The sequence below is a fragment of the Ranitomeya variabilis genome, chromosome 1, assembly GCF_051348905.1.
Source record: "Ranitomeya variabilis isolate aRanVar5 chromosome 1, aRanVar5.hap1, whole genome shotgun sequence".
NCBI lineage: Eukaryota > Metazoa > Chordata > Amphibia > Anura > Dendrobatidae > Ranitomeya > Ranitomeya variabilis.
In genome coordinates this window covers 502,159,011-502,172,000 of record NC_135232.1, presented here as the reverse complement: position 1 = coordinate 502,172,000, position 12,990 = coordinate 502,159,011, and the positions used below count along the sequence as shown (strand labels likewise).

The 12,990-nt window shown below is 44.9% G+C and overlaps 1 protein-coding gene across 2 annotated transcripts in view; it reads right to left on the bottom strand.

The window, feature by feature from the left end:
- Positions 1-12,990, bottom strand: part of SUGP1 (SURP and G-patch domain containing 1) — a 230,459-nt gene that overhangs the window by 32,739 nt on the left and 184,730 nt on the right. For both annotated transcript variants that reach the window (XM_077252428.1, XM_077252420.1), the window contains exon 6: positions 635-735. In XM_077252428.1, coding sequence (XP_077108543.1) covers positions 635-735 — 101 coding nt within the window. The remainder of the gene's footprint in view (positions 1-634; positions 736-12,990) is intronic.

Sequence of the window (12,990 nt, the reverse complement as noted above, 5' to 3'; positions counted from 1 at the left end):
CTACTTTCTCATCATTGGTTAATGGTGTCACTGTAGCAGGCATAGCCGGATAGGATTAGTAGTCCTATCGGACGATGCCTGCCTCCACACAGACACACCCACAGCCCCGCACACAGACAGATTCATGCAGACACCGGCGCGCGCACACGCACACACACACACACACACACACACACACACACACACACACACACACACACACACACACACACACATATGCAGATCCACACACATACATGCAGATCCCCGCACACATACACGCACATAGCTCTGCCCACACACTTCCATCCTCCCGATCTGCAGCGAGTCTAGCACTCACATCCGCAGCAAATCAACAGATCTTTTTTACATCTGCGATTTTGCTTCGGATGTGCCTGGCTTAATGGAAGTCAATGGGTGCAGAAACGCTGCAGATCCGCAAAAATAACTGACCTGCTGCGGAAAATAAAAAAGGCTATGTTTCTGCGCAGATTTTTCCGCAGCATGTGCACAACAAATCTCCATTTCCCATAGATTAACACTGGCTGTGCACTACACTGTGGATTTGATGCGAATCCGTGCAACCAAAAAAGCTGCGGATCGCATCTAAATCTGCAACGTGTGGACATAGCCTTAATGTAAAATCTGGACAAACCTTTACTTATTGCAGTTTTCTGTCTCTGGCTTCCTTGTTTATATTCCGCTATCTTTTTTCGGTAATACAGGAACTCCCGGCTGTTCTGATCATGGAGAAATCTGTGGGAAAGGAATTGTACAATAGTCTTAGAATTAGTATTGCAACATAAATTACTTATTTATTATTGGGTATTGGTATCTCTCTTATATACAATAGATATGCTTAACCACTTGCCGAAATGCCCATTTTCCCTCCCCTTCTTTTCCATAAATGTCAATGTCTTTCATTTTTCTGTCCACATAGACGTTGGATGACCTTTTTTGTTGAATTTCATAATTCAACGTACAGTACTGGAAAAAAGGAAAAATTTACAAGTACGTCGAAATTGAGCAAAACTCACAGTAGTTTTTTCGGTTTGATTTCGAGAGCATTTAGTGTGTGGTAAAAATGACCTAGTAAGATTTATGATTCTTCAGGTCTGTACGGTTATACAACCCCTGGCAAAAATTATGGAATCACCGGCCTTGGAGGATGTTCATTCAGTTTAATTTTGTAGAATAAAAGCAGATCACAGACATGGCACAAAACTAAAGTCATTTCAAATGGCAACTTTCTGGCTTTACGAAACACTAAAAAAATCAAGTACAAAAAATGTAGTAGTCAGCAATGGTTACTTTTTTTAACCAAGCATAGGGGAAAAAATATGGAATCACTCAATTCTGAGGAAAAAATTATGGAATCACCCTGTAATTTTTCATACCTAAAAATAACACCAGCATCAAATTAGATCTGCATCTAAAAAGGAGTAATCACACCTTGGAGAGCTGTTGCACCAAATGGACTGACATGAATCATGGCTCCAACATGAGAGATGTCAATTGAAACAAAGGAGAGGATCACACTCTTAAAAGAGGGCAAATCATCACGCAATGTTTCAAAAGATGTTGGTTGCTCACAGTCAGCTGTGTATAAAATTTGGACCAAATACAAACAACATGGGAAGGTTGTTGAAGGCAACACACTGGTAGACCAAGGAAGACATTAACCCCTTCACCCCCAAGGGTGGTTTGCACGTTAATGACCGGGCCAATTTTTACAATTCTGACCACTGTCCCTTTATGAGGCTATAACTCTGGAACGCTTTGACAGATCTTGGCGATTCTGACATTGTTTTCTCGTGACATATTGTACTTCATGTTAGTGGTAAAATTTCTTTGATATAACTTGCGTTTATTTGTGAAAAAAATGGAAATTTGGCGAAAATTTTGAAAATTTTGCAATTTTCCAACTTTGAATTTTTATGCCCTTAAATCACAGACATATGTCACGCAAAATACTTAATAAGTAACATTTCCCACATGTCTACTTTACATCAGTACAATTTTGGAACCAAAATTTTTTTTTGTGACGGAGTTATAAGGGTTAAAAGTTGACCAGCAATTTCTCATTTTTACAACACCATTTTTTTTTAGGGACCACATCTCATTTGAAGTCATTTTGAGGGGTCTATATGATAGAAAATACTCAAGTGTGACACCATTCTAAAAACTGCACCCCTCAAGGTGCTCAAAACCACATTCAAGAAGTTTATTAACCCTTCAGGTGTTTCACAGGAATTTTTGGAATGTTTAAATAAAAATGAACATTTAACTTTTTTTCACACAAAATTTATTTCAGCTCCAATTTGTTTTATTTTACCAAGGGTAACAGGAGAAAATGGACCCCCAAAGTTGTTGTACAATTTGTCCTGAGTACGCTGATACCCCATATGTGGGTGTAAACCATTGTTTGGGCGCATGGCAGAGCTTGGAAGTGAAGGAGCGCCATTTGACTTTTCAATGCAAAATTGACTGGAATTGAGATGGGACGCCATGTTGCGTTTGGAGAGCCCCTGATGTGCCTAAACATTGAAACTCCCTACAAGTGACACCATTTTGGAAAGTAGACCCCCTAAGGAACTTATCTAGATGTGTGGTGAGCACTTTGACCCACCAAGTGCTTCACAGAAGTTTATAATGCAGAGCCGTAAAAATAAAAAATCATATTTTTTCACAAAAATGATCTTTTCGCCCCCAATTTTTTATTTTCCCAAGGGTAAGAGAAGAAATTGGACCCCAAAAAATGTTGTGCAATTTGTCCTGAGTACGCTGATACCCCATATGTGGGTGTAAACCATTGTTTGGGCGCATGGCAGAGCTTGGAAGGGAAGGAGCGCCATTTGACTTTTCAATGCAAAATTGACTGGAATTGAGATGGGACGCCATGTTGCGTTTGGAGAGCCCCTGATGTGCCTAAACATTAAAACTCCCTACAAGTGACACCATTTTGGAAAGTAGACCCCCTAAGGAACTTATCTAGATGTGTTTTGAGAGCTTTGAACCCCCAAGTGTTTCACTACAGATTATAACGCAGAGCCGTGAAAATAATTTATTTTTTTTTCTCAAAAATGATTTTTTAGCCCCCAGCTTTGTATTTTTACAAGGGTAACAGAATAAATTGGACCCCAAAATTTGTTGTCCAATTTGTCCTGAGTACGCTGATACCCCATATGTGGGGGGGAACCACTGTTTGGGCGCATGACAGAGCTCGGAAGGGAAGGAGCGCCATTTGGAATGCAGCCTTAAATGGATTGGTCTGCAGGCGTCACGTTGCATTTGCAGAGCCCCTGATGTACCCAAACAGTACAAACCCCCCACAAGTGACCCCATATTGGAAACTAGACCTCCCAAGGAACTTATCTAGATGTGTTGTGAGAACTTTGAACCCCCAAGTGTTTCACTACAGTTTATAACGCAGAGCCGTGAAAATAAAACATCTTTTTTTTCCCACAAAAATGATTTTTAGCCCCCAAAATTTTTATTTTCCTAAGGATAACAAGAGAGCTTGGACCCCAGAAGTTGTTGTTCAATTTGTCCCGAGTACGCTGATACCCCATATGTTGGGGTAAACCCCTTTTTGGGCGCACGGGAGAGCTCGGAAGGGAAGGAGCACTGTTTTACTTTTTCAACGCAGAATTGGCTGGAATTGAGATTGGACGCCATGTCGCGCTTGGAGAGCCCCTGATGTGCCTGGACAGTGGAAACTCCCCAATTCTACCTGAAACCCTAACCCAAACACACCCCTAACCCTAATCCCAACGGTAACCCTAACCACACCCCTAGCCCTGACACACCCATAATTCTAATCCCAACCCTAATCCAAACGTAAATGTAATCCAAACCCTAACCCTAACTTTAGCCCCAACCCTAACTTTAGCCCCAACCCTAACTTTAGCCCCAACCCTAACTTTACCTCCAACCCTAGCCCTAACCCTAACCCTACCCCTAACCCTAAACGTGACTGAAATACGTGGCACTAAAATACGTGGCACTGAAATACGTGGCACTGAAATACGTGGCACTTAAATATGTGATACGTGGCACTTAAATACGTGGCACTGAAATACGTGGCACTTAAATATGTGATACGTGGCACTTAAATACGTGGCACTTAAATACGTGGCACTTAAATATGTGATACGTGGCACTTAAATACGTGGCACTGAAATACGTGGCACTGAAATACGTGGCACTGAAATACGTGGCACTGAAATAGGTGGCACTGAAATACGTGGCACTGAAATACGTGGCACTGAAATACGTGATACGTGGCACTGAAATACGTGGCACTGAAATACGTGGCACTGAAATACGTGGCACTGAAACACGTGCAACTGAAATACGTGGTACTAAAATATGTGGCACTGAAATACGTGATACGTGGCACTGAAATACGTGATACGTGGCACTGAAATACGTGGCACTGAAACACGTGGCACTGAAATACGTGGCACTGAAATACGTGGCACTGAAATACGTGGCACTGAAATACGTGGCACTATGACTGTCAGAAAATGTTCATTAAACGGTTAGGGGTGAGGTTAGGGGTAGAGTTAGGGTTAGGGTTTGGATCCCTTTATCACCTTGATGGTGGTGGGTGGCTTTTCAGTGTGTTTTCTGTTTTTTTTCGATAAAAATGCATGCGTTTTTAACGCAAACAAACGCATGTGCTTAAAAACACCAAGAAAATACTGCAGGTTGTATTTCTGAAAATTAACGCATGCAGAAAAAAACCGCATGCGTTTGAAAACGCGACCAAACGTGTACAAAAAAACCGCATGCGTTTTCAATGTTAAATATAGGGAAAAAACGCATGCGTTTTTTTGTGCAAAAAACGCTGCAGACAAAAACGGAAGTGTGAAACCAGCGACGCTTTTTATAGCAAAAAAGTTTTTGCGTCTCCACATTTTGAGAGCTATAATTTTTCCACATTTTGCTCCACAGAGTCATGTGAGGTCTTGTTTTTTGCGGGACGAGTTGACGTTTTTATTGGTAACATTTTCGGACACGTGACCGTTTTTGATCGCTTTTTATTCCGATTTTTGTGAGGCAGAATGACCAAAAACCAGCAATTCCTGAATTTCTTTTGGGAGAGGCGTTTATACCGTTCCGCGTTTGGTAAAATTGATAAAGCAGTTTTATTCGTCGGGTCAGTATGATTACAGCGATATCTCATTTTTTTATGTTTTGGCGCTTTTATACGATAAAAACTATTTTATAGAAAAAATAATTATTTTGGTATCGCTTTTTTCTCAGGACTATAACTTTTTTATTTTTTTGCTGATGATGCTGTATGGCGGCTTGTTTTTTGCGGGACAAGATGACGTTTTCAGCGGTACCATGGATATTTATATCAGTCTTTTTGATCGCGTGTTATTCCACTTTTTGTTCGGCGGTATGGTAATAAAGCGTTGTTTTTTGCCTCGTTTTTTTTTTTTTTTCTTACGGTGTTTACTGAAGGGGTTAACTAGTGGGGCAGTTTTATAGGTGGGGTCGTTACGGACGCGGCGATACTAAATATGTGTACTTTTATTGTTTTTTTTTTTTTATTTAGATAAAGAAATGTATTTATGGGAATAATATATTTTTTTTTTTTTTCATTATTTTGGAATATTTTTTTTTATTTTTTTTTACACATTTGGAAATTTTTTTTTTTACTTTTTTACTTTGCCCCAGGGGGGGACAATACAGATCGGTGATCTGCCAGTTTGCATAGCACTCTGACAGATCACCGATCTGCGAGAAGTACAGGCTGCTTCACAGTGCCTGCTCTGAGCAGGCGTCTGTGAAGCCACCTCCCTCCCTGCAGGACCCGGATCCGCGGCCATCTTGGATCCGGGTCTGGAGCAGGCAGGGAGGGAGGTAAGACCCTCGCAGCAACGCGATCACATCGCGTTGCTGCGGGGGGCTCAGGGAAGCCCGCAGGGAGCCCTCTCCCTGCGCGATGCTTCCCTGCACCGCCGGCACACCGCGATCATGTTTGATCGCGGTGTGCCGGGGGTTAATGTGCCGGGAGCGGTCCGTGACCGCTCCTGGCACATAGTGCCGGATGTCAGCTGCGATATGCAGCCGACACCCGGCCGCGATCGGCCGCGCTCCCCCCGTGAGCGCGGCCGATCGGCTATGACGTACTATCCCGTCGGCGGTCATACGGGCCCACCCCACCTCGACGGGATAGTACGTCGGATGTCAGGAAGGGGTTAAAGTGTCAAGACTGGAAACTTAAAGCAATGTCTCCAAAACAGGAAATGCACAACAAATGAGGAACGAATGGGTGGAAACTGGAGTCAACGTCTGTGACCAAACTGTAAGAAACCACCTAAAGGAAATGGGATTTACATACAGAAAAGCTAAATGAAAGCCATCATAAACACCTAGACAGAAAAAAAACAAGGTTAGGTTAAAATAGGCTAAGGAAAAGCAATCGTGAACTGTAGAGGACTGGATGAAAGTCATATTCAGTGATGAATCGCGAATCTGCATTGGGCAAGGTGATGATGCTGGAACGTTTGTTTGGTGCCGTTCCAATGAGATTTATAAAGATGACTGCCTGAAGAGAACATGCAAATTTCCACAGTCATTGATGATATGGGGCTGCATGTCAGGTAAAGGCACTGGGGAGATGGCTGTCATTACATCTTCAATAAATGCACAAGTTTATGTTGATATTTTGGACACTTTTCTTATCCCATCAATTGAAAGGATGTTTGGGGATGATGAAATCATTTTTTAAGATGATAATGCATCCTGCCATAGAGCAAAAACTGTGAAAACATTCCTTGAAAAAAAAAGACACATACGGTCAATGACATGGCCTGCAAATAGTCCGGATCTCAATCCAATTGAAAATCTTTGGTGGAAGTTGAAGAAAATGGTCTATGACAAGGCTCCAACCTGCAAAGCTGATCTGGCAACAGCAATCAGAGAAAGTTGGAGCCAGATTGATGAAGAGTACTGTTTGGCACTCACTAAGTCCATGCCTCAGAGACTGCACGCTGTTCTATAAGCCAGAGGTGGTGCAACAAAATACTAGTGATGTTTTTGGAATGTTTTTTTGTTTGTTTTTCATGATTCCATAATTTTTTCCTCAGAATTGAGTAATTCCATAATTTTTCCCCTACGCTTGGTTAAAAAAAAGTAACCATTACTGACTACCACATTTTTTATTCTTGATTTCTTTTAGTGTTTCTTAAAGCAATAAAGTTGCCATTTGAAAGGACTTTAGTTTTGTGCCATGTCTGTGATCTGCTTTTTTCCTACAAAATTAAACAACTGAATGAACATCCTTTAAAGATTCCATAATTTTTGCCAGGGGTTGTAGCAATATCAATCTTATATTTTTTTAACCCCTTCCCAACATGACACACAGTTAAGTCATAAGTCGGATCCCTGACTTTGATGCAGGCTTGCCCGCATCTTACCCGGAAGATAATGGCTTTCTTCTTTTTTTTTTTTTACCTGCTGCAACATTGCAATAAAAGGTGATCAAAACATCACATCTACCCCAAAATGGAATCATTAAAAATGTCAGCTCAGGGCGCAAAAAAAAACAAGCCCTCACACAGCCCCACATCATGAAAAATTAAAGTGTTACGGGTCTCAAAAAAATGGCGACGAAAGCAAAATTGTGTTTTTTACAACTTAACCAAATAAAAAAAATAAAAAAAAACAACTACACATGCTTTGTATCTGCGTAATCACATTGACTTGGAGAATCATATTAACAGGTCAGTTTTACCATATAGTGAATATGGTAAATAAAAACCACCAAAAAAAATTGTCTCAATGCACTTTTTTTGCAATTTCAACACACACCAAATGATAAAATGAATGGTGTCATTCAAAAAGTATAACTTGTCCCGCCAAGAACAAGCCCTCATACAATTATATGGATGGAAAAATAAACGTTATGGCTCTTGAAAGAGGCGGAAAAATGGAAACTAGCCCAGTCGTGCAGGGGTTAAATTTTTGGAAAAATTAGGAAAATTGTTTTGCTTCTTGCTTGTGTTGCCATATTCTGAGACCTGTAACATTCTCTATTTTCCATCAATGGAGTTATGCGAGGGCTTGATTTTAGCAGGGTGGGCTGCTGTTTTTATTCATTCTTATTTTTAAAGTTTCTTTATTTTCTTACTTTATATTTTGCAATCATTACACTTTTGCCTCATTTTCATATTAATCAAAATAGCTACTTTTCAGTCAGGTAGTAACCGTAGAAAAGCGGTGTGGACTTATCAAATATACCCATGTTTTGTTGTTCCTAGCGCTCCTTTGACCGTTCGTTCATTGCAGTACTTTACCCATCCTCCATTGGAGGTAGACGGCTGGAGCTGCGGTGGATCTCTTATTTATTTCTACTTATTTAGCCAGTTCGATTTCTCTGCGCTCCCCAGTGACCGCGTTACAATTGTTTGCCACCATATTAAGATAAAGACACAGATATAAAAAGTCTACACATCCCAATTAAATGCAAGGTTTTTGTCATGTAAACAGGGATTTTTGTGTACTCACCGTAAAATCCCTTTTCTCCGAGCCACTCATTGGCGGACACAGGACCGTGGGTGTATGCTGCTGCCACTAGCAGGCTGACACCAAGTGAATCCAAAAAAGGTTAGCTCCTTCTCTGCAGTATACACCACCCACCGACTCTAGAGACAACCAGTTCAGTGACCAAGCAGTAGGAGATTATGAATACTAACAATAGGTACAACACGTCAAACCTGAGAACAACAATAGCCAACAGGCCAACAGGGTGGGTGCTGTGTCCCCCAATGAGTGGCTCGGTGAAAAGGATTTTACAGTGAGTACACAAAAATCCCTGTTTCTCCTTCACCACATTGGGGGACAGAGGACCGCGGGACGTCCAAAAGCAGTCCCTGGGTGGGGAAACAACAGATTAAACCCCAGGTACCCGCTGTCTAAAGATGCACCACCGCTGCCTGAAGAATTCATCTTCACAGACTTGCATCTGGTGAAGCCTGAGTATGGACATTGTTAATGCTTTGAGAAAGTGTGCAGGCTAGACTAGGTCGCTGCCTTGTAAACCTATTTTCAGCTGTAGCTTGATACCGAATAGCCCACGAAGCACCTACTGACCGAGTGGAGTGTGCCTCGATTCTCGCTGGGGCAGGTTTGCCTCTGACACTGTAATCTTCTTGAATAGCCGAACGAATCCATCTAGCCATCATCGACTTAGATGCGGCCAATCCCTTTCGGTGGCCCTCCGGGAGCACGAACAGCGCATCTGTCTGCCGAAAAGTGGCCGTTCTTGAAACATACCCTCTGAGAGCTACCACGATGTCCAAAGTGTGAAGAGGTTTCTCCACACGGTGCACCGGAGCCGGGCAGAAACAGGGTAGAACAATGTCCTCGTTAAGATGAAAGTAAGACACGACCTTTGGTAGGAAGGGCGGGGACGGCCCGAGAACCACCTTATCTTGATGAAAGGTCAGAAAGGGAGCACGGCAGGACAGAACAGACAATTCTGAAACTCTTCTGATTGAGGTTACCGCAACTAGAAAGGCGACCTTCCATGATAGGTGAGAGACGTCCTGTAACGGTTCGAAGGTAGATTCCTGCAGGACACCTAGAACCAAGTTAAGGTCCCAGGCATCTAAGGGCGCTTTGTAGTGAGGTACCACATGGGAGACTCCCTGAAAGTCCTCACCTGCGGTTTGGAAGCGATCTTACGCTGAAACAAGACGGACAAGGCAGAAACCGGTCCCTTGAGGGAGCCCAGCGCCAGGCCTGAATCTAGGCCGGACTGAAGAAATTCCAGAATGGTGGGAATGGAAACAACCAGAGGAGGCGGACCTTGGCCTCTACACCATTCAAAAAAGGTTCTCCAGATGCAATGATAGATGCGTGCCGACACTGACTTCTGAGCATTAATCATGGTAGACGCCACCTCTTGGGAGAAACCAGCTTGGGCTAGAACCCAGGATTCAACGGCCAAGCGGTCAAACACAAGGCCCCTGAGTTCTGGTGGTAAATTGGGCCCTGGGAAAGCATGTCCGGTCGATCTGGTAGTCGCCAGGAGGTATGTGCGACCAGTTGAACTAAATCTGCATACTATGCCCGGCGTGGCCAGTCTGGAGCAACTAGGATTAACGGAACCCATTCCGCTTTGATCTTGCTGATGACCTTCGGAATCAAAGGCAATGAGGGAAACGGGTAGGGAAGGCGAAAAAAGCTCCATGGAAGGACAAGCGCATCCACTCCGATGGCGCCCGGGTCCTACAAACTCGGGCACCTTGGCAATGAACCATGATGCCATCAGATCCACATCCGGTGTGCCCCAGCGAAGGGAGATCTGCAGATTTCTGGATGGAGCGACCACTCTCCCGAGGAAAGGCCTTGACGGCTAAGTTAGTCCGCAGCCCGGTTTTCCACGCCCGGGATATGAACAGCCGCAGGGACAGCCAAATTGCACTAATCTCCAGGACATTGATCAGAAGATGTGACTCCTGAAGAGACCAATGCCCCTGAGCCATGTGATGATGGAAGACTGCACCCCAACCCAGAAGGCTGGTGTCGGTAGTGACCACATTCCAATGTACCGGGAGGAAGGATTTCCCTTGACGGAGGGAGGACGAAACATCCACCACCTGAGTGCCTGTTTGACCCACAGGGAAGGTCGGCACGGGCGATCGAGAGAGAAGGGGCTCCTGTCCCATGCGTCCAAAATCGCATGTTGTTGGGGACGTAGATGCAGCTGAGTGAATGGGACTGCTTCCATTGCAGCCCAAGGACCCTCATGCCGAAACAGACCGAACGAGGAGATGGCTGACAAAGAGCTCGGACCCCCAGCTGAAGGACCTTGTCCTGAGAGAGATGCACCAACCCTCGGGAAGTGTCCAGGATCATGCCCAGGAAGGAAATCCTCTGAGCTGCGACTGGAAAAGATTTGTTCAGGTTTATCAACCAACCTAGCCGAGAAAGAGTATCCAAAGAAATGTGAACGCACTCCTCACAGGCCTGGAAGGACGGTTCCCTGACCAAGTGGTGGTCTAGGTAGGGCAAGACGACCAAGCCCCGGGAGTGTAGAATGGACATGACAGCCGCCATGACCTTTGTGAACACTCTGGGGGTGGTAGCAAGGCCGAAGGGCAAGGCTGTGAATTGAAAATGTTCTCCGCAAACGGCGAATCGCAGGAACCTTTGGTGAAGGGGAAAGATCAGAATGTGAAGGTATGCGTCCCGAATATCGATGGAGGCCAGGAACTCCCCCTGCTCCATCGAGGAGATGACGGAACGGAGAGACTCCATCCTGAAATGTCGGACTCTGAAATTTGTTCAGGAGCTTTATATCCAGGATGGGCCTGACTATACCATCCTTTTTTGGGACCACAAACAGAATCAAATAGAACCCGTCGTTTACCGGAACCGGGGTAATGACGCCGTCCTGGCGGAGTGACTCGATGGCTTGGTAAAAGGACTGAGCTCTGGTTCCCTCTTTGGGGGGCCGAGAGGCAAAGAACAGAATTGGGGGGTGGGAAACAAACTCAATTTTGCATCCAGAGGACACCAGATCTCTGACCCATTCGTTGTGGACGACGGCGAGCCAGACATGGCGGAAATAGAGTAGGCGGCCGCCTACTCTTGTGGTGTCATCCGAAACACGTCGCGAGTCATTTAACCGAGAATCTCTGGAGTCTGGATCTCCTAGATCTGGCCTGTCCGGAGTGGGACTTCCACAAGTGGTTGGTCTTGCCCGATGCCTGTGGACTGTTGTCCCTTTAAGAGCGAGACGAATTGTCCGTAAAGGACCAGCCAAAATTGCTGCGAAAGGATCGGAATCGAGCCTGCAGCGGTTGGCGAATAGGATGCCTAACTTTCTGCTGGGGAAACTTGCTCTTCCCACCTGTAGCATCTGAGATAAGCTGGTCTAGCCTTTCTCCAAATAAGCGGCCGCTCTGGTATGGTAAAAAAGTTAAAGACTTCTTGGATGCAGACTCCGCTCGCCACACCCTGAGCCATAACGCTCTTCTGATAGCTACTGCATTTGAAGCCGCGAGCGCAGCGCAATTAGCCACGTCTATGGATGCGTTTACCACACAGTCACCGGCCAAAGAAATCTGGTTTGCCAGCTCGGATATCTCCGGAGGAAGATTACTCTTTTGTATAGTCTTGTACAGAGAATCTGCCCAGGATACAATGACTTTAGCTACCCATGTAGCTGCAAAGGAGGGAGCAAAGGCAGAATCTGATGCCTCAAAAAACGAACGGGCGAGGCTGGTGGTTAGGCGATCTGTGGAGTCCCTGATGGAGGATCCATCAGGCAAGGACAGAAGAGTTTTTGAAGCCAAACGGGACACAAGAGGAGTGAAGGAGATTCTGCCCACTGTTTGCAGAAGTCAGATGGGAAAGGATATCTGGCCTCAAGGGAATTCTGTCCTGCGAAGCGTTTGTCCGGCCACTCTCTGTGGCGCCGAACTAAATTCTCGAACTCAGGGTATGAGGACGTTTAGCCCTTTTAAAGGACACCGCGTTATCCACGTGTGCAGAAGCGGGTTCTTCGCTAAACTGCAAGGTCTGGTTGACGGCCTCTATGAGACTATCTATTGTTGTCTGGTAACCCGGAGATTCTAAGTCAAGGGGCCCTTCAGAATCGTACTCAGAGGCTTGTTCGCTATTAATCCCTGGAGAGGGAGAGCGAGAAACGGAGCTCACGGATGCCGAGGCACCAGAGGGCCTGGGAGATGTGCTATGTATCCGTTTCCTAGATGCAGGTGTTTGCTTTAAGCAAGGACGGCCCCTGCAGACCGACGGTTCCCAAGATGTATGGGAATCCTCTGAGACAGGCAGATTAGTGTCCTCACTCCTGGAGGGATCCTGAAGGGACTCAAGGGCCTTGGTTAAGGAAGCCATGGACTGTGATAAGGATGCAACCCATTCAGGGGGACTAGTCACAGGATCGGTAGCAGTGGGGGGGCTCCGGAGAACATTTGGTATCACGTTTTGCAAAACGGAGTAGTGTGTCCGCTCGGTAACGCA